Source organism: Podarcis bocagei (genome assembly GCF_964188305.1).
Source record: "Podarcis bocagei genome assembly, chromosome: 13".
Lineage (NCBI taxonomy): Eukaryota > Metazoa > Chordata > Lepidosauria > Squamata > Lacertidae > Podarcis > Podarcis bocagei.
Window position 1 is genome coordinate 15,896,660 of NC_138138.1, and position 26,919 is coordinate 15,923,578.

At 44.3% G+C, this 26,919-nt stretch overlaps 1 protein-coding gene across 2 annotated transcripts in view; it reads right to left on the minus strand.

The window, feature by feature from the left end:
* The window catches only part of MYO1D (myosin ID), a 171,870-nt gene that overhangs the window by 68,425 nt on the left and 76,526 nt on the right, over positions 1 to 26,919 (minus strand). For both annotated transcript variants that reach the window (XR_014001258.1, XM_081166191.1), the window contains exons 17-20: positions 20,074 to 20,297; positions 19,422 to 19,566; positions 17,574 to 17,678; positions 1,854 to 1,967 (exon numbers count right to left, since the gene is read on the minus strand). Coding sequence is in view for 1 of the 2 variants with exons in the window: in XM_081166191.1 (XP_081022317.1) it covers positions 1,854 to 1,967; positions 17,574 to 17,678; positions 19,422 to 19,566; positions 20,074 to 20,297 (588 nt within the window). In the remaining variant the exon portion in view is untranslated. The remainder of the gene's footprint in view (positions 1 to 1,853; positions 1,968 to 17,573; positions 17,679 to 19,421; positions 19,567 to 20,073; positions 20,298 to 26,919) is intronic.

A 26,919-nucleotide genomic window follows, 5' to 3' on the forward strand; every position in this document is an offset into this window, starting at 1 on the left:
AAAGAAGCCACATGGGGCTTTCCAAGTAATTTTTTTTTTTCAAAAAGGCAGCAGGAAATTTTGCTCATGGATTTTCCATGCCATCTAGTTTGGCCCTTCGGCTGGCTGTAGAGACTTCCTATCTGTGCTACAGAATGAGATTAGGAGCCATTAGCACTTTCTGCAAATGCTGGAAGTAGAAACTGCAACAGAACAAGATTCCAAACCTCCTCTGTGTCTCTAAGCCATGGGTAGGCAAACTAAGGCCCGGGGGCCGGATCTGGCCCAATCGCCTTCTAAATCCGGCCTGTGGACGGTCCGGGAATCAGCGTGTTTTTACATGAGTAGAATGTGTGCTTTTATTTAAAATGCATCTCTGGGTTATTTGTGGGGCCTAGGAATTGGTTCATTCCCCCCCTTCAAAATACAATCTGGCCCCCCACAAGGACTGAGGGACAGTGGACCGGCCCCCTGCTGAAAAAGTTTGCTGACCCCTGCTCTAAGTCTTTAGGGAAGGAAGAAGAACAACAGTCCCCCGCCCCCTATTCTCCTGCCATCATGCAGGCTTATTGACAAGAGCATCATGAAGGTATCTTGACCAGTACTGGAGGCAACGAGAGCCAGTAAACCGAAGCTCAATCCTGACATACGAGAAGTACTGCAGATTGGTGGTTTCTGGGTCTGGGAACTAGGGAGGCAGCCTGCTCTGGATGGGGCTGCATTCCCTCTGAAGAACCAGGTTTCTAGTTGGTAGGTCTCCTGGATACTTTGTCATTGGGAGCACAAATGACTTTGGTGACAAGGAATGGGATAGCCTGGCCAGAGTGATCCTGGTTCCAGAAACATTTTGTTTAGACTACTGCAAAACATTCTACATGGAGCTGCCCTTGAATATGGTTTAGACCTGGCAGGCGTCAGCAAACTTTATCAGCAGGGGGCCGACTGTCCCTCAGACAGGGGGCCGGACTATATTGGGGGGGGGGAATAAATGAACGAATTCCTGTGCCCCACAAATAACCCAGAGATGCATTTTAAATAAAAGCACACATTCTACTCATGTAAAAACATGCTGATTCCAAGACTGTCTGCAGGCCGGATTTAGAAGGCAATTGGGCCAGATCCAGCCCCTAGTTTGCCTACCCATGGTTTAGAGACTGCAGATAACGCAAAATATGGTTGTCAGTATTCTGATGGTCCTGAAAGCTAAAGACCATAAACATTGGTGCTTAAAGATCTGCACTGACTGCCTATTTGCTACTGAGCCTGAGTCCAGATTTTGGTACTGACCTATAAAGCCTGAATGGCTTAGAGTCCTGTTACCTTAAGAGCTGGCATTTATACCATTCTGTCTGCAACTTGAGATCTGTTGGGCATCTCCTCTTGGTAGTTCCACCACCAACTGAAACTTCCCAGCAACAATATGCTAATTATGAACTGCACTCCCACTATTGATGTAACCCACCCTGGTTTTTTTTGACAAAGAGTGGGTTGCAAGTTTTTAAAATATATATACAGTGGTACCTCAGGTTACAGATGCTTCAGGTTACAGACTCCGCTAACCCAGAAATAGTACCTCGGGTTAAGAATTTTGCTTCAGGACAAGAACAGAAATCGTGCTCCGGCGGCGCAGCGGGAGGCCCCATTAACTAAAGTGGTGCTTCAGGTTAAGAACAGTTTCAGGTTAAGAACGGACCTCCAGAACGAATTAGGTTCTTAACCCGAGGTACCACTGTACTTGTGGAAGATAATACAGATAAAATACCTCTATGCACTTCACAGAATTCTGACCAGAGTTCTTATCAATTTTACAACAGAGAAATTGGATCATTAGCAATTTCGTACTGTGGAGTCCTGGCTCCAGCTCCAATACTTACATTGTACAGTGGGATGGTTTTCATCACTTTGTAGTGCTTTGTTGGATCCATCTTATAAAGGTGTCTGTCAGTGATAAAAATTGCCCGATCTTCCACTTTGCTAAAGCGGTTTATCTGCAAATAATCAAATCCCCATGGGAATTAAAAGTCATTTCCTTTTTTAAACAAAACAAAACAAAACACACTTCACACACTCTGAACAGGGTGATAGTAGAATTATTGGCTCCTTAAGATGTTTGCATTTTGCTTCCACAGCACATCAGGTTTTAACTGACAGAAGGATTAAAAATGGTCCAGATTTAAGATGAGTTCAACTTGGTGGTATTGTGTAGAAAACAGTAAAGTAGTAATTGAAAACAATGAGATTAAAAAAGAAAGGAAAAGTACTTCCGTTAGCTTAACTTTGATTGGTAAGATAGCAGCCCAAACACGATGATCCTGTTGCTGCCTGTATTTGTTCACTAAAGCGGGACAGGGACCAGCCCTCTAACCACATAAACTGCCAAAAACAGAGCATGGCTGATTGCAAGAGGGTAGGACTTTGCTTTAAAGGCAGGTCTTACCTGAGCTTCGGCTTTCTCTGGTATATTGGAAAATATTAAAATACTGTAATACATCAAACATTAAAAGCTTCCCTAAACAGGGCTGCCTTCAGATGTCTTCTAAAAGTCTGGTAGTTGTTGTTCTACATGGGGCCGCACTTGAAAACATCCAGAAGCTTTAAATCAGTCCAAAATGCAGCTGCCAGATTGTTACAGATTTTATTCTGGTGCTCTTATCTTCATTGGCTAGCCATGTATTTCTGGACTCAATTCAAGTCCTACTTCTTTCCTTTACAGCCTTAAGAAAGGGGTGGGAAGCCTCAGGCCTGGGTACCAAATGAGGCCCCAATGCCTCTCTATTTGCCCCTCAGATTTGCCCAGGTGATGCTCCCAGGCAACACCTCTCACTGGTCCTGCTTTTCACCCTGAGTGCTTTGGCCTGGATGGAATGTATCCCTGAACTCCAATAATGCCTCTTGCTCTAATAATGACTCTTGCCTCTTGCTCCTCTTGGATGGAGCAAAGAGCAAGGTGTACGACTGTGTGTAGAAATTAGTCTATATACGCTATAAAAAGAAACTGCAGGAAAAAAACTTTTTGTTATATAGTCCAAAACCGAGTTGGAGGGAAGTCAATCATTGTTACGTTGTTAATTATTGTTTGTCTTGTTTCTTGTTATGTTTTCGTTTGTTCTTGTTTGGTTAATAGAAACTAATAAAAATATTTTTTTTAAAAAGAAATTAGTCTATATACAAAGGTGATGTTTACGTTTGTTGCTCTGCCCATTTTTGCCTTTGGCCTTGTCCACCGCTTGCACGTGGCCCTAGAAAGGTTGCCCCAGACAGTACAGTGTGTATGTATTTATTTTAACTCAATAAAGAACCTTCAAGTTCAAAAAAAAAGAGAAAAAGAAAAAGAAAGGTTGCCCCAGAAGAGAATGCAGACCCTGGACTGAAAAAAGATTCCCCACTCTTTCCCCACGCCTGCCCTAATGGCTTGGGACCTGGCTACTTCTCTCCTTCGATCAGTATTGGGGGTACTGCTCCAGACTCCCAAGCTGATTAAATTGCAGCTGGTGGACGAGAGGAACAGTGCATAACATCATGGCATCAACATCATAGCATGGCCTCCCCCTAAGTTTTGTTTTGTCACCTAGTCATGAGGCTTTCAGGGGGGCTGTCTGAGCCCTTGCTATTATGCAGTGCAATAACCCCACTTTTCTGTTAACTGGTTTATGGTAGGCTACTTAGTTTTTCAGATTGATTTCATTGAAGTTTTTACTGTTTTGATTATGGCCACCGCGAAGTAACATGGCTTCACATATGTACAGCATCTATGTAAACTAGCATTATCCGGGAATGCCCTAAAGATGTCAACTCTGGATGCCTTTTGTAACAGGAAGACTCATGCCTTGCTGTGACAACTCTAAAGATAGCAAATGGCAGGGTATTCTGCTGTGTGTGTGTGTGTGTGTGTGTGTGTGTGTGTTTGGGAGTGTGTGGGAGGGCAGAACAGCACCATTTATAAATTACTATTACATTTGTAATGCTAGCAACGTGAAGCATACTGTTTGCTAACAGTTTCCAAAATGGGACTGAAACCATTTCCATCAGTGAAAGGAAGCCCACTTGTTACTACTTTTACAGCTAAAGACTCCAAATCTGAAATTAATTGAGGATGCCACTGGGATTCAGTAAACCACAATTGAGTCCCCTGCTGAGAAATGCACCATTAGATCAGTTTTCCCTTCCAACTTGCTATTGACAGGCATCCAGCTGGGCAAACGGAATTAAAATGATAGTTCAAAGCATAGCCTTGAAGACGGGTTGCCTATATCTATCATCTATCTATTCCACATGGCTGGATGTAGCAGGAGGAGAAAGAACAAAAGACTACTCCAATGGATTTCAGTAAGAGATGGTTTGGAATGTAGAACAAGTTTCCCCATGCCCAAAAATCAGAGGGGTATATTTGTGTGTGTGTGTGTGTGTGTGTGCGCGCGCGCATATGTACAGAAATCATTTTCACTAAAAAAAAGAAGGATAAATCTTAGAAGAATTGTTCACCCTAACTAATGAGAATAGGACAAGCAGCAATGCATAAATTACATTATTGTTAATAATAATAATAATAATAATAATAATAATAATAATAATAATAATAATAATAATGTATCTACAGTTTTCTAGGTTCTGTACAATTTAAAAATAAAAATAAAACCCAGCTGCCTGTGGAGATAATGATGAACAAGGAAGCCCTCTCCAAGGCATAAAGCCTTTCTGACTTCATCCTACTATTTGGCAGGAGCCCAAATTACACAATTAGTATCTCCTTTATTGGTAACCAACTTGAGTCCTTCAGACAAGCAGCATGCTCTCTTTAACAGAGTCAAATAATCCCTTAAATCTGTGCAAAGGTAGGACACCTCACCCTTTCCAGGTAGCTTGTCACTTGTATCAGTAACTCAAAATCAGCTAAGAGGTTTAGGTGTCAAACACAGAGAGTAGGCAATGCTCTGAAGAACCATCTAGCCAAGAGATGACAGATGGGAAACTAGGTCTTGTCTTCTGCAGCAGTACTAATTGCCAGTACACACTGCACATGCCATATATTTATGCATTTAACAGCACCATCTTCAACATGGAAAGCTCCACTACATCAATCAGAAACACAGAAAGACAAAGAAGAGCAAAGGGAAGCCTTGATTCTCTTTGATTACCACTTCTTCCATTGCTATGAATAATCAACACCTGATTTGCTCTGTCCCTGCTGCTTCAAGGCATTCACGAAGATGGGCTTCCTCAGCCACTATGGCCAAGTGGAAAATGTACTACTGACAAACAAGTGAAACACTTGTGTGCTTATTGATTGCCATAAACATACAGCTGCTCTGACCATGTCAGGGGATTGCCTTCTTCGCTTCCAACAGCAATCTTCAAAGTCTGTTACACTGTTTAGTCCACAAGACTGAATATCTCACCATGATTACTACCATCCACACACACACACACACACACACACACACACAGTAAAAGTGTCTTGACCATAGGTGATTTCACAAGAGCCACTATGAAATGACTAATTACACCGGGTAACAATTTTTTACTTTTTGAATGTGGTCTAGATTTCTACAACTGATTTAGGGTGTTTTTGCACTGCTGAATCAGGAAATGGCATCCGTTTCTCTCCATCAGGTCAGGTTTATTGTAAACTGAATGGTGGGCACTGATAAAGGTAAGTGCACGTAAATTGCATGTTGTTTCACCATTTTTCAAACTTCAGGGCTTGAACTTCCGTTTCTTGGAACTCCTGGAATGCTCAGTGGCAGGGAGGTCTCTCTTCAGAATCCAACAGTAGTCAGCCATCATGACTGCGTCCCAGCGACCCTGATACCTGGTCTCCATCTCTTTCATATCCTGATGGAATCTCTTCCCCTGCTCGTCATTCATTGAACCCAGTTTCTCAGGAAACCGGTCCATATGTGAAAATAGGTAGTGCATCTTGACGCTCATGTTGCAGCCCAGGTTTCTGAAAGCAGTCAGCATGTTGTTGACAAGTTCTGCGTAGTTTCTGGCCTTATTGTTGCCAATAAAGTTCTTCACTACCAGAACAGATGCCTTCCACGCTTCCAGTTCCACTTTGTTCACTGAGTTTCCGAACTCTGGATCTCTGATGAGCTGACGGATCTGAGGACCGTCAAAGATGCCAGCTTTCAACTTCTCCATGGTCAATCCTGGAAAAGCCTGACACAAGTAAGTGAAGCAGTCACCATCCTTGTCCAGAGCCTTGGTAAACTGCTTGATTAAGCCGAGCTTGATGTGCAGCGGTGGGAAGAGTATTCTGTCTCTGTCCACCAGAGGGTCGTTGATGACGTTCCTTTCTTTGCAAGGCACCAATTCCTCCCGCACAGGCCAGTCCTTCTTCGTGTAATGCTGAGCACAGTCCCTACTATCCCACATGCACAGAAAACATGGGTACTTGGTGAAGCCAGACTGTTGTCCCAACAAAAAGTTCACCATCTTCAGGTCAACACAAATAAACCACTTATGCTGATCATAACCAATTTTCTCCAGCACATACTTCACCACTTCATAGTTCTCCTTCAGTGTACTCGAGTGAGCCAGGGGTATAGAGGCAAACTGGTTGCCATTGTGTAGCAGAACACATTTCAGTGATCGCTTGCTGCTGTCAATGAACAGTCTCCAATCTTTGGGTTCATACTGTGGCACTCCAAGCTTGAGCAGAAGCTGTGCAATATCTGCACAGTACACCAAGTCCTTCTCTTCCGAGAAAAAACGGAGGTACTCTTGATGCCTGTTGCAGAAGAAGCTGATGCGAGCACTGTCAAAGAGGAGGTTTTTTCCCTTCAATCTGGATGCCAACAGTTCGGCAGAGTCCTTTGACAAGCTGAGGTCGCGAACTAGATCATTCAACTCCTTTTGGGAAAATGGATGTGGAACATCATCTTCAAGAACCACTTCTTCTTCTTCATGTCCTTCAACACTGGAGGCATCTTCGTAACTAATGTCAGGAAGTTCTCTGAAGATAGGCACTGGAATTTCATCAAATTGACCTACAGGACGACATGCTGATTGAAGATCAGGATACTTGAGGCTGCTCCGGTTCTTTCTGTTGATCCCAGCCGTACCAATTTATGGAAGATTTCGAGGTTTTATGACTTCAAACTGATCCCTTTTTGACATAATCACCCAGAACTATCGGACCTGAATACTTCTTGTCATTAAAATAATCATTTCCAATCAAAACAATTATTCGACATGGCATTTTACCCCCACCAACTTCTTCTAAAATGCTCCACACAAGCGTACATGTGAACAAAAACGTAAAAAAACTACATGTGGCCATAGCTCAAAAACTTGACCTGACTGAGCAAAACCAATGTGATTTTTGGATTCAGCGCATCAGATTCGTCCTAAATCAACTGAAAAAATGCAGACAACAAATTTGTTGTTGACCAGTGTTATTTTAAGGATGTGTCCCATGTTTGTGGAGTGGGTGGGAGGAAGGGAGAAGAAGTCAATGCTGTATCAAGTGTACAGGCTAGCTATTATGGGATGTATGGCTCTGAAGGCCCTAGCCCCACTCACCTCACAGAGTGTTTGTTGTGGGGGAGGAAGGGAAAGGAGAATGTTAGCCGCTTTGAGACTCCTGAAGGGGAGTGAAAGGCGGGATATCAAATCCAAACTCTTCTTCTTCTTCTTCTACCTATCAAGTTCCAATGGGAGGAGTTATTCTTGCTACAGAATGTGCTCCAACGTAATCTGGCAAATAATGAACCTGTTCAGTAATTTCTGTGTGTCTACTCAGAGTATGACTAGCATTGGATACAGCCGTATAGGTTATGGTATAAAAGTTGCAGTTACAGTAAATCTACATGGAACCACTGATTAGTTTCTCAGTGGAACAGAGAACTGAAGTGCACTGTCCGTATACCGGTGACACGTAATTCTGTTTCACCCTTGTTTGCCAATTCAGGTGATGCAGTTGATGCAATGAACCAGTACCTGAGATCAGTACTGGACTGGGAGAGGGTCAGTAAACAGAAACTAACTCCAGACTAGCAAACAGATACTTTGGGTGAATGGCTTGTTTACCCAGGGAGACAAGATTCAGTCTGTTTGGGCAGAATTGCACAACCGCTTAGGGGTCAGGTTTGTAGTTTGGGGATGCTGTTAGATCCAGTCTCATCTCTGAAGGTACAAGTGGCTTCTGTAGCATGAAATGCTTTTCACCAGCAGCAATTTCAATCTCCGGACTACCCTGGCCATTGTTATCTATGATATGGTAACAGCAGCAGTAGTAATCTCAGACGGATGGCCATTTAACTGGTGCTGAAATGGTGAAAGCTGGACTATAAAGAAGGCTGATCGCCAAAGAATGGATGCTTTTGAATTATGGTGCTGGAGGAGACTCTTGAGAGTCCCATGGACTGCAAGAAGATCAAACCTCTCCATTCTTAAGGAAATCAGCCCTGAGTGCTCACTGGAAGGACAGATCCTGAAGCTGAGGCTCCAAGACTTTGCCCACCTCATGAGAAGAGAAGACTCCCTGGAAAAGACCCTGATGTTGGGAAAGATGGAGGGCACAAGGAGAAGGGGATGACAGAAGACGAGATGGTTGGATAGTGTTCTCGAAGCTACCAGCATGAGTTTGACCAAACTGCGGGAGGCAGTGGAAGACAGGAGTGCCTGGCGTGCTCTGGTCCAGGGGGTCACGAAGAGTCGGACACAACTAAACGACTAAACAACAACAAAATGGTGACAAAGTAGATTGCAAGAGCATCTCAGAGACAGCAGACCAATTTATTAGATCAAGCATTTCAACAGATATTGTAGCTCTAGCCCAGTAACTAGCGTACTCGAAGAGTGCCATGAAAGCAAGAATGTAGTAACTTTCTCTTAAAGACAGCATCCTGCCTTACACACACGGAGCTGTCCTTTGTACTGAAGAGAACAGGGAAACTCATGCTGAGTTTTATATGCACATCAGAGCCCCCATGCAGATTCTGAGCACAGCAGAAATGAGTATCTTGCCCAGTATCTTGATTTATGCTACACCTGCTGACTTTGAGACCAGAAGACCAAGAAAGGATCTCAAAGCCGTTAAGTTCCAAGTTTCTACTTTAATGCAACGTTTGTAGCACCGCAAAAAACAAAATCCAAACTATCCAAACTCAACTACTCGACAAGCAGAGTTGCCAAACTGCACAAAACACCTGCAGAGCAAATGGACTCTATTGCAGAGCAATATTGCAGAGCAAGTGAACCTAGACAGCATCTTAAAAAGTAGAGACATCACCTTGCCAACAAAGGTCCGTATAGTAAAAGCTATGGTTTTCCCAGTAGTGATGTATGGAAGTGAAAGCTGGACCATAAAGAAGGCTGATCGCCAAAGAATTGATGCTTTTGAATTCTGGTGCTGGAGGAGACTCTTGAGAGTCCCATGGACTGCAAGAAGATCAAACCTCTCCATTCTGAAGGAAATCAGCCCTGAGTACTCACTGGAAGGACAGATCCTGAAGCTGAGGCTCCAATACTTTGGCCACCTCATGAGACGACTCCCTGGAAAAGACCCTGATGTTGGGAAAGATGGAGGGTACAAGGAGAAGGGGACGACAGAGGACGAGATGGTTGGACAGTGTTCTTGAAGCTACCAGCATGAGTTTGACCAAGCTGCGGGAGGCAGTGGAAGACAGGAGTGCCTGGCGTGCTCTGGTCCATGGAGTCACGAAGAGTCGGACACGACTAAACGACTAAACAACAACAAGTGAGCCAAGTTGCTGATCTTTTCTTTCCTCTTTGCAACAAATTAAATCTGTCCTCATCATCAGAAATAAATAAAAGGGTGGTTCTTTATGTTCTTGACAATAACCTTTCAAGATTCTGGAAGCTTGCTCACCCATATTCTTCTCACATTTCGAAGCACATGTCATTCACTCTTTCAACTTGTCAGTCTTGCCGACTTTGTACAGAACATGGCAGTTCTAGCTTGGTTCTCTAATGTCACACCCTCCAGCAATTCTGCTATAGCTTAACTCTACTCGGCACAACTAATCAATTTGACGAGAGAGAAGCATCACATTCAATAGGAGACTTGCCCAGAAAGAGATCTGGAAGGTATTGGGTAAAGAGATTAGTTAAACATATACAGTATGAAAAGCAGCTCGTGCAGGAAGGTAGGGCATTCCTTTCAAGGTCTTTCTTGTTACCAGCTGACAGTCATAAGGGCAAGATGGCATGATGTTTGTTGGGTAAAATAAGCCCCCAGCAAGTGTGTAAAATAAAGTTTCTAAATCATGGGTTACTAATTATGGGCAGCTGGTTCTTGTAGGAACCTGGAGGAAAGTTTTGGAAAACAAGGAGGGTGTTAGAAAACTGCATCATCTCAGGAATATTTGATTAAATCTTAGTTCTTCAAGGGGCTACAGAACCACTTATTCAAACACAAAGCAGATCATTTATGAGTTAACTCAGATACAGTGGTGCCCCGCAAGACGAAATTAATTCGTTCCGCAATTTTTGTCGTCTAGCGAATTTTTCGTCTTGCGAAGCACGAAATCCCATAGGAATGCATTGAAAATCAATTAATGCGTTCCTATGGTCAAAAAAAGTCCAAACAAAGCCAAATTTGGTACAACAACAGTTTATTAACTGCTCTTTAAAGTCACACATACTGTAAAGAGCAGTTCAAAAATTGAAGGGAAAATAAATTAACTTTATAAACAAAACATGTCTTTGTTTTTAGACAAAGGAAACAAAGTCGCGAGACGTTTTCGTCTTGCGAAGCAAGCCCATAGGGAGATTCGTCTTGCGAGGCAAATCGAAAACGGAAAAACCTTTCGTCTAGCGAGTTTTTTGTCTTGCGAGGCATTCGTCTTGCAAGGTACCACTGTACTTATATATGTTCCATTGGATGCCAATTTTTAAATTTGAGAGGAGGCTCGTGTGGGGCAGAGAATTCATATTCATCCAGGCCAGTATTATATTTATTTTCACTTAATTTTTTTATTTAGAACTAATGAACCATTTTTATGGCTATCAACAATATTTATTTTCTGGGTGGCTCAAAAGAATTAGGAATAATAACATACTCTATGTCAGGGGCTCTCAAACCCCATTTCTCACTTGAGAAAGCTTAAAATTACTGAGGCCCACTTGCCAAAAAGTGGCACTACAGGGGTGGAACCAGTCACAAAATGGTGGCAGACGGAGGCAGAGTTTGGCATAATCAGCTGGCAATTACCAACATCTTTTCCTAATTATAGCTAATTCCTCCTTGGATATGGTTAAATTCTTTGCCTAGTGATTTCCTTGTGGCAAGGAGTTGTATAACTCCGCTTTTCTCAAACAAAGTAGACTTTGATCCTGGAGGTATTGTGACAGCCACTTCATTTTAGGCAGAATATGATGATCCAGAGTCTTTAAATAGAAAAGGATTTATTTATTTATTTATTATATTTCTTTCTCCCCTGTCCCCATGCATCTCAGAGTATTTTTACTCATCTCCTGAATTTCTTCTCCCCTTCTCCTTTCACACTTAATTTGTACCTTTCCTTCCACCAGTGTTGGTTTATTTCATCACTTCTTGCTGCTCCTTTTATTTACTTCATCTTCCTACAACAGCTTTCCTTTTTTATTCTTAATTTATTTTTGTTTCATTTGCTTCAACTTAACCATGTATTTCTCTTTCTAATTTCTTCCAGTGCACTCTCTGGTCCTATCCTCTCAGAGGGAGATTTCCCATCCATTCTCCCCTCTGTCCCCCGGACACCTTCATTCAGCTGCTGGCAGTGGTCCAAACAAAAGGCTATACGGCATGGCCAAGGGATGGGGCAGGCAAGGGAGAAGGCATTGGGTGAACTGAGGCCCACTGGTGAAAAACACTGCTCTAAGTCTTTCTGCTGAATTTTGGTAGGCATCTTTATATTACCTATTTATTCTTATTATTACATTTCTGTCCCACCCTTCTTCCTTCATGGAACTCAAAGCAATATGCAAGGGAGTTTCCAGGTTCTCCCACCTGGGCATAGACTCAAACCTGCTTAGCTTTAGCAAAGTAGCTTCATCATGTGCCCTAAAGACCATGCCATAATATTCACCAGTCTTACTATTCTTTTTTAAAAAACCTTTTAACTGGAGATACTGAGGCCTCACACATGCCAAACACATGCTCTCACTTCCACAAGAGGCAACTAAGGTTCGGGGGCTGGATCCAGCCCACGGATGGTCCAGGAATCAGCGTGTTTTTACATGAGTAGAATGTGTGCTTTTGTTTAAAATGCATCTCTGGGTTATTTGTGGGGCACAGGAATTCATTCATTTTTTATCCCCCCCCCCAAAAAAATATAGTCTGGCCCCCCACAAGGTCTGAGGGAGAGTGGACCGGCCCCCTGCTGAAAAAGTTTGCTGACCCCTGCACAAGAGCATCAAGCAAAAGAGCAACTGCAAATTCTGCCTGAAGGCAACAGATACTTGTTGTTGTTTAGTCGTTTAGTCGTGTCCGACTCTTCGTGACCCCGTGGACCAGAGCACGCCAGGCACTCCTGTCTTCCACTGCCTCCTGCAGTTTGGTCAAACTCATGCTGGTAGCTTCGAGAACACTGTCCAACCATCTCGTCCTCTGTCGTCCCCTTCTCCTTGTGCCCTCCATCTTTCCCCACTTCAGGGTCTTTTCCAGGGAGTCTTCTCTTCTCATGAGGTGGCCAAAGTATTGGAGCCTCAGCTTCAGGATCTGTCCTTCCAGTGAGCACTCAGGGCTGATTTCCTTCAGAATGGATAGGTTTGATCTTCTTGCAGTCCATGGGACTCTCAAGAGTCTCCTCCAGCACCATAATTCAAAAGCATCAATTCTTCAGCGATCAGCCTTCTTTATGGTCCAGCTCTCACTTCCATACATCAGATACTAAGCACCCAATATTCCACTTTTTATACCCTTCACTTCTTCTCTCTCATTTGTTGTCTGTAAGCAGAAAAGCAGCCTGCTTTCTGCTTTGCAATTCCCCTAACCTGGCCAGTTCTTGACTAAGCATCTACTTAGTGTTGACAGTGTGCCCTGCATGCTGATCAGTACACAGCCGTTAACACCATCACTGCTGTTTCAGGAGTGCTTCACACTTTTAGCCACAATAAGCAGTGACACCAGTGTTTCCCCAACATACCAATGTAGGAAATGGGGAAAAGCAGAGATACCTCCTTTAAAAACATGCAGGGACATACACCAGGAACTCCCAATCAGCAGCAGAACAGCAGATGCTCACTGTGAGTGTGAGGAATCTGTGCCTGCCTTTTCCTCTTTACATCTTTGCAGAGTGTGAAGTTATTGTTTGTTAAATGGAGAGGACAAAATGGGCAAGGACAAAACCTGACAGCGATGAAGAAAGGGGGGGGGGGAGAAGGGGAACTGAGCCGACGATGCAAAAAACACTTGGCTTTGGCTGTTAGGGAAAGGCTGTGGGACTGATGTGAAAAAGCAGGCTGTTATCAACATAGGAAGCAGCATAGCCAAATGCATTAAAAGAAAGAGTGAAGGGAACAATAGCAGTTGAAAGAAGACATGCTTATGCAGAGCAAAGGAGACTGAAATGGAAATAAAGAGTTAGAGTGAAAAAGAGCCTTGAGATTTTGGGATTGAAGGCCAGATTTGCTTGTGGCCGCTTTTTATTATTATTATTTATTTAAGTGATTTTTACGCTGCTTTTAAAAACTGGAGCCCTTTTAAAGTGGCTCACAAATAATGATGAAAAAACGCAATAAAACAGCATTACCAATCCAACCACTAGCCAAACACCAATGATACACTTTTAGCATCTAAAAGCAAACAGAGCAGCATAAAAAGGAAACAAGCATATAACACCCAGCCAACCTGTGCCAGCAGATACCACAGTATAGTCGTACCCTGGTTATCTAACAGAATCCATTCAACTTCCAAAACATTCGGAAACCAAGGTGTGGCTTCTGATTGGCTGCAGGAAGCTCCTGCAGCCAATCAGAAGCTGCATCAGACGTTGGGTTCCAAAGAATGTTCGCAAACTGGAACACTCACTTCCGGGTTTGCGGCGTTTGGGAGCCAAGGCGTTTGAGTCGCAAGGCGTTTGAGATCCAAGGTAAGACTGTACTAATAATGTTAAAAGCAAGTTTAAAACCCACACAAGCTACCTAACCAAAGGCTAATGGAAAAGAAACATTTTCATGGCCTGCCTAAGAGAAAGCAGGGATGAGGCCAAATGCACCTTTTGTTGGAGGGAATTCTGCAGGTAAGAGGTCATCACCATAAAGGTCCTGTCTTGTATTTCCACCAGCCTGACTGTATACTACTGGTGGGTCTGTGAGCAAGACCTCTGTGGTCGATCTTGGGGCTTGAAGCAGGCTCATATGGGTGCCAGTGGTCCACCAAGTAATTTAGTGTCAAACTGTTCAGGATTCAGAAGCAAACAACCAGCCAATGCAATTTATTTTTAATTAATAAAAATAATTAATTAATTTTTTAATTAATAAATTTATCTTTTCAAAGCAAAGTTAATGTTTTATGGCCACATAACAGTTCACATGTTACACGTGCGCAGAGCAATGATTTCTCAGAGTGCTGCTGGTGGTAGAAAAGTTGGGGAAAGATGTCATATTTATCTTAGTCTTTAGGCAGGATGTGGGGAGGAAACTTTCTGTGCCCTATACAGACTTTCTGTTTCTCCCTGATGTAGCCCAGTTGCTTCCTTTGTTTATCCTTTCCTGCAAAAACACAGTTTGAAAAAAGAAAGAATGCAAACAGAGCAAAAAAAAATTGCATATCCATTAGAGATCTGCACAATGTATTCAAAGCACAGCACTGTTGCTTCCTTGAGGAAAAATCTGGAGATGTGCATCTCGTGAACACACATTTTTGTACTCACATCTGTAGAGGGATCCCATTATCAATCAAGATCTACATCGCCAATCACAAAAAGCTTTCTGTTTGGCTGTCTATTTCGAGTACGTTTTCATTAGAGTTTAAACCAATCAAAACCAAACAAATCTTTTGCAACTCAAGGGGTAAAGGGCTTTGTTACATTATGCTTGGAAATCTGAATCAGGAAGGATGTGAGAAAAGATTTAAAGAGATTAAAATTATGTAACACACAGAGAGAAAATACATTCCAGAAAAACTCCCTGACAAAGATGCGGCTTGTCAGTCCTAACACAAATTCAGATTGAAGCATCCTTTAAAGCAGGTACATGCAAGGGATTTAGAGGCACTCAAGGACAGAGAGCAGATGAATTCTCCTTTGCTCATCATTCTTCTACCTTGCAGGGAGGGGGAGTAATTACTATATAGCACTATTTGCACTGATCCACACACACCCTTCCTAAATGTCAACTGAATAAACCAAGGAAGTATTTTACGACCCTCTGCTATATTCTACATACACCCAAGCTGAAGAAAATACTACCAAACCTAAGAAATGCCCTTATACAGACATTGAACTTAACCATAATTAAATACTACACACAGTTAAGGATTAGCCCCAAATTGGGATGTGCAGCTATGGTTGTGTGTTATATCAGCACTGAGCAAGCCACAGTTAAGGCAATTTTGTGTTCTCTCCAGACTCCTGCTTAAAAGGGGAGAAGCAGGTCATCCCCTTACACCATTTGGGGGGCAGGGTGGGGTTCAGCAAATTAAACCATGGGTTCACAACACATTTGAAATCTTAACCAAGGTTAGACAACAAGCCAGGCTAGTGCAAGGCAAACACAACCCAAGCTGATCATGATTACAAAATCAGAAGTATCCTATAATTTGCCCTCCGCTGTTGAATGTGAGTCTTTCTCCCTTCCATTTCTGGAGCAAGCTATGGTTAGTGTTACATGCAAACAGATTTTAACCCTAACCATTTTTAGCTCAGACCTGAATTTGCTAATCTGGTTCTAACAACGTCTCTAAACTGAAGAGTGGCAGCTAACCGTGGTTAATTCATGTATGCTAACCATGTTGATACCCAAAAGATAAGTGGGGGAATTTGCAACCTTGATGGTAAGAGATAAGAGGGGAAAGGAATATTCAAATCTCAGGTGGGTTACTGATCTCCTAACCTCAGTCAGGAGAATATGCAGTATTGTGTCTGCGCTGGCCAGCTATTATGGGTGCCATCCCCGGTGAAGGGATATATATTTAAATTATTTATATTCCACCTCTCAAACAAAACTGATTCACAATGGAGCTAGCACAATAAAAACACATACCTTAAAACAAAATACGATGCAGTGAAAACATCAGCAATACTGATTCTCAATAAAAACTGAGGGGAGCAGTACTGATTTCAATCTCTTTCTAACATAGAGCGGGAATTGTGAAGGAATGAATTGTGTCCCGGAAGAGCAGCTTCACAACTGGAAAGGCCTTGTTCCTTATTGCCGCACATCTTGCTTCACAGAGCAGGGCCTCAGACAAGAATCTTATGAGGTGAGCAGATTTATGTGGGAGCTGGTGATCTTTCAGGTACTATTGTTCTAAGACATTTAAGGCTTTAAATGACAAAATGGAAATTCTGAATTCTGCTTGTAAACTAACTGGCAGTCAGCTTAGTTTGTAAAGAAATGTTTCCTAGGGCACGAGGCAGTTGGCAAACAAGGTTTTGCATTTCACACCAGTTGTAGTTTCTAGATACGTGTTCAAAGCAACATCACGTGGAGCACAATGCAGTAATGCAATCTAGATTCTTTAAGGGCATGAATAACTGAGTACAGGTCATGTTTTTTCCAGGATTGGCCACAGCTGCTGAATCAGCCAAAGCTGCTGGACGTGCCAGAGGCCACAAAAGATAACTTGATCATCCAGATTTAAAAGCACTTCCAAGATGAGAACATGATCCTTTGGGAGGGAGGGCAAACACCCCCCCCATGTAGAACAGGTTGAATCTGATTTCCTTGCTCAAGTGTATCATTAATCAGCCATACTTTGGTCTTATCTGGACTGAACCTCAATTTACTGGTCATTAGCCACCCCATTTAGAATCTATTTAGGACCTTGGCAATGTCACCTAAAGCAGATGGGGAGGTACAACTATATATCATCACCTTACTGATGACGTTTCACCCCAAAACTCCAGATTTCTCAGGTTTAGTGTGTTTTAAAAGCATAGGGCTGGAGGAATGGGATCCTGCAAAATTCTTCAGAATAAAGGTGAAGGCATCAAGCAGCTCTCCCAAGCAAGTTACCCAGGAATCAAAGGACATGGTGCCAGCACCAGACCAAAGGTGCCTGCGAAGAAGCTTTTTAGTATGGATCTGCCCTTTGCATTTCAAAGGAGATCTCTCTGTAACTCTCTGAGCTCATCTGCTTAACTCAGCAGAGCTGAAGGACTATTGCAAAAGTAGATCTGCTCAAAATGCACACAAATTCAGCGTCCCAATGTAGGTCTACTTTATTCTATTCACGTTCAACCCGTTTTGAACTTCTTTACAATAAATTTTGATTCCCCAAATCCTCACCTGTTTTGCTGACCGTTTTCTCAATTTCCTAGCTCTAAATACTATCCTCTTTTTGAAATAATTTCATTTTTGTTTACTATTTCAAAATTCCTTTACCTGAGCTTCAGCAATGCAAAAGCCTCTTGATGAAACCCTCCCCTCCCCTTACTTTCCAGAGGCTTTCATCGTCCTTCTGCAGCAGTTGCTGTGCTTACCTTGCGGACGTGAGACGAGAAGAGAACATTCATGAACTTGTCTTTTCGTTTCAACTCATTGGCAATGGGGACGAATGAGCCTGCAGCCTGAGGGTTATCTGGATTCTAAAGGAGCAAACAGGAAGACAGGCAGGTAATTTGTCTTCATCATTAAAGCAAGGGCAGCAGCAACTTTACCATTCCAGGTCAACCAGCTATAGAAGTCTCAAATATACATTTGTAACAACACCGCCGGTGGCGTAGCGTGGGGGGTGCCAGGGGTGCCGGCCGCACCGGGCGCAACATTTGGGGGGGGGGCGTGTTTGGCCGGCCCTCCTCGAGGAAGCAGGACCCCACTGTCCTCGGACCTCCTCCGAAGGCTGGCGGTGGGGCGGAGAGACCTCCTCCCACCGCCAGCCTTCGGAAGGCTGCTCCGAAGGCTGGCGGTGGGGCAGAGAGACCTCCTCCCGCCGCCAGGCTTCGGAAGGATGCTCCGAAGCCTGGCGGTGGGGCGGAGAGACCTTCTCCCCGCGCCAGCCTTCGGAAGGCTGCTCCGAAGCCTGGCAGTGGGGCGGAGAGACCTTCTCCCTGCGCCAGCCTTCGGATGGCTGCTCCGAAGCCTGGCGGTGGGGCGGAGAGACCTTCTCCCCGCGCCAGCCTTCGGATGGCTGTCCTGAAGACTTGTGGTGGGAGCAGTGGCGTAGCGTGGGGGGTGCAGGGGGGCCTGCTGCACCTGGCGCAACATCTGGGGGGGGGGCGCGGAAGAGACTCAAGTGCTAAAATCCACGGGTTAGGGGGCGCAAATTACTTGCCTTGCCCCGGGTGCTGAGAACCCACGCTATGCCACTGAACACCGCAATTGCTATCTTTCAACACAAAGACAGTATTCCAAGCCCAGCCCCTCCTTGATTCCAAAGGTTGCAGTTCTTAAACAGAGACTATGTTAGAGCAGGATATGTTAGAACTGCTCAGGTAAGAGATGGCCATCAGTCTGTTAATTATGGAGTTGAATTTCCTAGGTTTTCTGAACAAGGCAGCAAATAAAGCAGGCTTCCTCAACCTCGGCCCTTTTGATGTTTTGAGACTGCAAATCCCTGACCACTGGTCCTGCTAGCTAGGGATCATGTAGGCCAAAAACATCTGGAGGGCCGAGGTTCAGGAAGCCTGAAATAAAGTGTCCTCCCGAATAACAGCTTTTGGGAATCACAAGTGGGGAGAGTGTTCGTTGTTGCCATCTGGCCCTGCTTGTTTCCCATAGGCTTGCGACTGTGAGAACCAGACAACAGGCTTCAGTCTGATCCGGTGCTTTTCTTATGAAAGGGCTTGGCCGTGGTTTCTACATCCCTGAAAGATGGGAGTGAGTGGGCATTTTAAGGAGGCATACAAGTTTGTTCTGTCCTGCGTTCTGTTTGTTTTTCATACAATAGATTGCAGAACCCATTGCATACATGGGGCCTTCTTTTCAAGCATGGTCACAGAACACAGAAGAGCAGCACTACTGGACTAAGCACAAATGTCTTTCTAGACTAGAAGGACATTTGTGCTAATCCAACATCCTTGTTTCCAAACAGAAGCTCATGGAAAGCCCCCAGGAAGGGAACTGTGCTCTCCCACTATTTTTCTCCAGCTAACAGTATGAAGTGGTACCTCGGGTTACAGCTGCTTCAGGTTACAGCCGATTCAGGTTACAGACTCCGCTAACCCAGAAATAGTACCTCGGGTTAAGAACTTTGCTTCAGGATGAGAACAGAAATGGTGCTCTGGCGGCGTGGCAGCAGCGGGAGGCCTCATTAGCTAAAGTGGTGCTTTTTATCTTTGTGGTATCACAGAACGCAATGACTGACATTTTGTGTGTTCTGCTATACTTACCAATGCAATGTAGTTGCCCTGCCAGGCTCTTTGGATCCCCATATCACTTCGGTGGCCCTTCAGCACTTCCACTGCTGCCACCTTTGCCCTGATCTGAGGCACATCCTTGGGGGGAATGCTCTTGATGAGTTCGTGCGCCCTCCACCTGGAAAAAACCAAAGAAACCAGAAGCAATTGCACATCAGACTAGCACAGGGATTGGAATATAAGGTTGCCCAATTAAATAGTTATCAGCATTTTCATACAAACAATTCTGCAATCCCACTCACCAATTGATTGGCATAACTAAAAATAATCACAGGCTGGCTTTATTCTGCGGCCGCCACATCCTTAAATGGTGCTTGCAACTTTCTCAAACACAATACAGTTGTAACTTGGTTTTCGAACAGAATGCATTCGGCTCCCAGAACCGTTCGAAAATCAAGGCACGGCTTCCAATTGGAGCTTCCTGCAGCCAATTGGAAGCCGCGCCGGACATTTGGCTTCCAAAAAACCTTCGAAAAATGGAACAATCGCTTCCGGTTTTTGATCGTTCAGAAGCCAAAATGTTCGGGTTGCAAGGCGTTTGGCTTTCGAGGTTACACTGTACCTGGCAGTATCAGGTAATGTTCCTGCTCCGTAGCCCAAGAAACAAACTGCCTTCAATTCCTACCTGTGATAGATTGCCTGCAGAGCCTCTTCAAACCGCCTCAGCACTTTGGGTGGGGTGGGCCATCTCACATGCTTGCCGTAGCCTTTCATAGACTTCACGTTGTGAAATCGCCGGGCAACCTCGCAGATATATGACTTCACTTTGTATCGGCGGTAGCACTTTATGATTTTGAGGGCAGCTCGGGTTCTCTTGTAGCGCAGGCGAGCCAGTGTGCCCCTCCAAACCTATAGAAGCCCCCGCAAAAAAGTTAGGACAATAGAAATGGGGGGGGGGTATGAGTAGTTTCCTTCTTCCTACTCAATATTTCATGTATCGCTACAAAGTAATAGTGCAAATGGAGCATGCCTTTCACAATACAGTGGTACCTTGGTTGTCGAACGTAATCCGTTCTGGAAGACCGTTTGACTTCCAAAATGTTCAACAACTGAGGTGCAAAGGGCTGGGCTACAAAGTCAGTGGAGAAAATTAAAAATACCCCACAGCAGAAGCCGTTTGACTTCTGAGGCACGTTCAAAAACGGAAGCAATTACTGTGGTACCTTGGTTCTCAAACGGTTTAGTTTTTGAACAAATCAGCTCCCGAACACCACAAACCCGGAAATAAGTGTTCCGGTTTGCAAATGTTTTTCGGAAGCTGAATGTCCAACGTTGCTTCTGCTTGAGTGCAGAAAGCTCCTGCAGCCAATCAGAAACCGCACCTTGGTTTTTGAATGGTTTCGGGGAGTCGAACAGACTCCCAGAATGGATTAAGTTCAAGAACCAAGGTACCACTGTACTACGGGTTTTTGGCATTTGAAAATCGAAATGTTCGGCTTCTGAGACACTTGAAAACTGAGGTACCACTGTATACTTGAGTATACATGCCAGACAGCACCTGCCACTCACCCCACCAGCCTTTGCTTGTATATATACACAAAATGAAGCACTGTGCAAGAAGTCTTGTATACTTCATATTAAATAAATAGTCCAGATCCTGTACCAAGAAGCCTGATTTACACAAGCTATATGAATTATGCAAAAAACAATCACATCTGCATAGTTTATTCTGCTTCAGCTACGCATGGAGAGGGGCAAAATGCTCTTCAGGACATTGAAGAGCTGCCGCCTGGAAGCCCCTTAGGACCCACCCTACTCCTCTGATGATAAATCATTTTAACTGAATTTAATATTGCATTTTCACATTGCCGCCACCTGCCCCGGGACACAACGCTGAAGGGTGGGGAAGAAATCTAATAAATAGTAACAATACAGAGGTCTACTGCCAGTGCTCCCTTGTCATGCCATGCTGCAGAGTTAATTAATTGTGGGGAGACAGAGTTAGAGAAGTGCCAACCCAATTCTCCCTCTATCATTATTTATATTGTGCCACTGCCAGACATGGCCCTTGATGAAGTAGTGTACCAATAGACAAGGTACTGCCCCAAGCATCTTTCTATCTAAATCCCAAGAGGGAAGGAGAGGTAAAGGTGACGGAGTAAACAGACAAGTGAAGTTAAGTGGACTCAGGCTTAATTTTGTTTGGGGATCATGGAATCATAGAACTGTAGGGCTGGAAGGGATCCCGAAGGGTGATCCAGTCCATCCCCCTGCTATGCAGGAATCTCAACAGGATCTAGGGATGAGGACTAAGGGATCTATAGACACTGCCGCTTAAAAACACAACTATATAAACCGGAGAATTACGTAATACAGCGAGGACAACAGAAACCAGTCTTCTAAGTATAGCTATTCTGTTGTTACATTTATTTACAGCAGGGGTGGGTAACCTGTAGCACTCGGCCGAATTTCAAATGCTCAGGTCAGCAGCAATAAGCCCCTTCCCCAGTAGTCCTCTGGGCAGGGAAGAAAAGGCGAAGAAGGAGGGGGGAAATGGGTGGCCCTCCCCACACTGAGCCTTGGCTCCACCCACTGCATGAAGCCAGGGCAAATTGCCCATGAGCAAAATGTTGCCTAGACCAGGGTTTCCCAAACTTGGGTCTCCAGCTGTTTTTGGTCTACAGGTTTCATCATCCCTGACCACTGGTCCTGCTAGCTAGGGATGATGGGAGTTGTAGTCCAACAGAGAGCCAAGTTTGGGGAACCCTGCCCTAGACAGGAAAAAAGGCTGACCAGCCATTATTCAGATTTATGATTCAAGTTACTGCAAGGAAGGATGAAGGGTAGCTCAATTCTCCCCTTGTGGACAGGACAACATTCTTAATAGCAATATGTAAAACAAGGGAACAGGAGTCTCTTATGTCAAATACCCAAGCAAAAAATGAAGACCTAGGGCTTTGACAGAAGGAGGAATAGGCATTATTGCTCCATGCATCTTCCACATCCTCAGTGTTTAGGAGAGCTGCTTTCATGTGGACCTCATTGCTACACTCAAAGGAAGGAATATCACCAGGGGTCGTGTTGACCATGAGCAATGCTTCCGTTTCCTAAGGAACAAGTGAAGCAAAAGTGGATGCCTTGCTGCCCACTGAAGAGCTCCTCTATGTCATAATAGACCAGAGAAACAGCTAATGAACTACAGTCAAACCTCGGATCCTGAATGCCTCCGTTTTGGAATGTTTCGGCTCCCAAACGCCGAAAACCCGGAAGGAAATGCTCTGGTTTTTTAACCTTTTTAGGAAGCCGAACGTCTGACGCAGCTTCCACTTGAGTGCAGGAAGCTCCTGCAACCAATCGGAAGCCGCGCCTTGGTTGTCGAACATTTTGGAAGCCAAATGTGCTTCCGGAACGGATTGCGTTCGACAACCAAGGTTTGACTGTACTGCTTTATAGAGGAAAGAACAGCAGGACAGGGACAAACCTAAAGCAAGCATTTAGGATTGGGGCTCCCTGTCTTTTATTCATGATCTCTTTTAAATTTGTATTTCTTCTGCCCCATTGGGGGGGGGGGTGAAGCCCTGAAGGGTGCCAATAAAACTTTGCCTCCCTGTCTCAGGTTGGAAGACTGTGTGTGAATTTGTGGGTGGCTGATGTCCTTCAGTAAGCAGTTTTTTCATCCCTATCTTTGAAGGTCAGAGGGTGGGACCTAATCCCATTAGCAATGCCCTCTTATCTACTAAGGGAGAAAGGTGGGTTTGGCAGAGGGATCTGAAGGAGAGAGGCTGCAGCACCCACTGGTGTTTTGAAAGGGATTGTTTCAGTTGCAGAGGGCAGCGAGGCAGAAGGGGATGACGGCAGTTCCTCATGCTTGAGTGGAGAACCCTCTGGAGTCCAATAAATATAAATAATACGACAACACTAAACACACATTGGCAAATTCAGTGGTCATTTCTCATGATCTGGTGAAAAGATCATTTCCTTTGCTTGGGAGAACATTCCACTGTGAAGAGTTTCATAGCTGCAGTTCCTCTACCCTATGGATGTCAAATGGCTGGGATGGCAAATGTGGATGTCAAATTCTCACCATGCAACTCGTATTACATTTCAACCATATTAGATGAAGCTTTCTCAAGCAACTCTACAATGGTTGCACTCTGTTTCAAATTGCCTGGTGTTGCAGTAGAGCAATACTTGTCTCTCTTTGAGTTCAACGGAAAAGGGTTTTTTGTTTTGTTTCTCCTGTTGGTGAACCGACAGCCCTGCAATTCACTGAGGGGCTGGCTGGGGAAATTGATTCAGCTCCTGAGTTGGCATCTTATGGATCCATACAGATGTGCATCAGTACTTTCATTTACAGTAGGGTTAATTAATTACCCAAGGCAATTTAGCACCACAGCTATTTGTTTTACGAAGCTTGTGTCAAGCGGAGGTCCTTCCTGCATGCCTCACTAAACCATAGATTACGTCAAGCTAGGAATGATGAAACAAGGGACAAACAGATGGGGAGAGAAAATATTTGCTGCAGAGTCCCAACAATGATTTAATAAGCAAGCCTCACTGATTCTGAACTGGGAGAAGATCATGCAATCCGTTTTGGAACATATCCAGCCCTTTAACTCTACCCGCCTACAGAAAACTCAAGACGAGAGCCAACGCTACTCAGTATGTGTGAATCATTGTAACGCTGTTTTAAGACCATTATGTTTTTGTGGATAGTATCTTATCCCAGAGGTTTTCAACCTTTTGGAGTCCACATTCTTTCTGCAGCACCCCTGTGGGGCTCAGGAGCCCTGTTATGTCACCCTTTGCCTGCAGAGCTGGCAGCATCTTACCCTTTTTTGAACACCCTCGTGGAGTCTTCCCTAAGCCTCCTCTCCCCTCTCCTTGGGAGTCCTCCGGCCGGCCACTGCTGCCGCCCCACACACTGCCCCACAGGGGCCTAGGAAGAGGATGCCTGCAGCCTTAGTGGCCCAATGGAGACTGACCAATGGTGAACGTGAGGCCAGAACCTTTCACTGGGAGGCAGCAATGGGCGCTGCTGGGCCTGCATGGTGGAAAGGCTCCCCTTCAGCGCTGGGCACTCAGCTTCCAGGCAGGCATTGCACACAGCAAGCACAAGAAATGCCAGCGCAGTGCCTGCCAGCCTGCCCGGTCTCCCTCACCCTCCTGCTTGCCTACTCCGAGGCTGCCTCAGCTCCTGGCAAACAGCAACCACTGGCCAGCCCCAGAGGCACCATTCGCCTGTGGAGCTTGTGGTCAGGACTGCTGCAACAAACAGCTGTGCAAGCCTTTGGGAGGAGATGGAGGGGGGAAAGAAAGAGGGACAGAGGCAAGTGGTTGCCCATGGCGTCCCTGACCATCATTCAAGGGACCCCAGGGTGCTACAGCACATTGGTTGAAAACCACTGTCCTACCCTATTCCAGAGACTTGGGGTCTCAAAATAAGTTAATGGAAAACAGCAAAGTATCAAGTTTAAATGAAGAAACACTTGTGAACAATTGACCATAGCTATCATATCCTTATCAAAGAGATTGGTTTTTAAACTCTGCTCCTGAAATACACTTAGGTTAAGGAACTGGTGAACCTTCATGGGAAAAGAGTTCTGTCAACCTAGAGCAGCTAGGATAGACCGTATTTTTCGCTCTATAAGACTCACTTTTCCCCTCCTAAAAAGTAAGGGGGAAAGTGTGTGCGTCTTATGGAGCGAATGCAGGCTGCGCAGCTATCCCAGAAGCCAGAATAGCAAGAGGGATCACTGCACAGTGACTCTTCTTGCTGTTCTAGCTTCTGGGATTCAGATTTTTTTTTCTTGTTTTCCTCCTCAAAAAATTAGGTGTGTCTTGTGGTCTGGTGCGTCTTATAGAGCGAAAAATACGGTACCTTCCTACATGCAATAACAACAAATCATCAATCTTGCTTCAACCCCGAAAACTGAGCCAAGGGGAAACCCTGCTCCGTTGAGTTTAAATCCATCCTTCCACCTGCGGTCAGACTAAATGCTATATTTTCTAACCAACCTATTGAGCGACCCTGCATTAATGCTACACCCGCACACATATTTCCACTCCTTATTTGGAACAACAACTGGTCAAAGAGAATGTAAGTAGGATATTGCATTGGTGTATGCATCACCACATAAGCTTGTTGCTGTTATCCCACAAAGGTATCTCCTTTCAGCATGCTACTTTTGCTGCTCATCTCTTCTGCTACGTTATGAGATAAACTGAGTTCTTTTTGGCAGCTGCCCACAAGCTGTGAGCTGCCTGAGCTAGAGCTCCAAAGTGTTTAGTAGCCAGAGCAAAACTTAAGTGGCCTTTGCCCCAAGCTACCAGTTGCATTATCATCTTTTCAGCTACAGTGGTGCCTCGCAAGACGAAATTAATTCGTTCCACGAGTTTTTTCGTCTAGAGAATTTTTCGTCTTGCGAAGCACGGTGTCAGAAAAGTTTTGGAAAAGCTTCAAAAATCACCAAAAACCTCAAAAAAGGCTACCACACTGCGTTCTATGAGTTGCTCCTCAAAGTCAAGTTGCAACTGTATTAACGGTGTTAAGAAAAAGGAAACAAACTTGCAAAAAACGCAAGACGTTTTTGTCTTGCGAAGCAAGCCCATAGGGAAATGCGTCTTGCGAAGCAGCTCAAAAACCGCAAAACCCTTTCGTCTAGCGAGTTTTACATCTTGCGAGGCATTCGTCTTGCGGGGCACCACTGTATCCTGCTTTGATTTGTGTGTGTGGGTGCGTCTATTGCTACTAAAATACAGAAAGTAATCAAGAATGCATTGCAGACAGGCAGGCATTGTTAAAGTAAAATACTTTGAAGTTGCACAAAATTGATAAGCAACTGTAAACCATGACTAGCTGTGTATGAACAAATCATGCCTACTTTGCTGCTCCCTACATTGTACTTTATTTTAACTCTTCTTCTATGGGACACCATTTGGTGAAGGGTGGGCTACAAATATGTATTCACTAAATTTATGAGCCCAGCATGGCAAACACATCAAATACAAACAATAGATAATATATACAATGGAATATAAAAGTCCCTGGCCTAGTGTGACATCTGAACCAAGGAAGATGGTTTGCTTTGTTTTGCTTTAACAAACCACAACTGGTAAGCCAAGAACGAACCTTGACTTTGTGGCTTGTTTGGAACAAAACAACGAACCTTCTTCAGACATAATTCTAAGTCAGGGATTGAGGATTGCTTGTTCTGCACAGTTGCCGGGAAGAGTAATGCGACACTTGTGTAAACCCCTGTTTGCCCAGTGGGTGGTCTTGCAAAGCTATTTGGTGGGTTACAACTTGCAGAGCGGTAGCCGTATTTGTTGGAACAAACACAACAAAGAGCATTGTGGCACATTAAAGACCAATACATTTATAAACTTCTATGGAGTGGATTCTAGTCCACGGAAGCACATGAAACAATAAATCGGCTAGTCTTTAAGTTTGCACATGACAGTTATCTGGAATGCGTCCAAGGTCTCTTCGGTTCATAGTAGCTCTTTGTCTGCATAGGGCAGTGAGCTT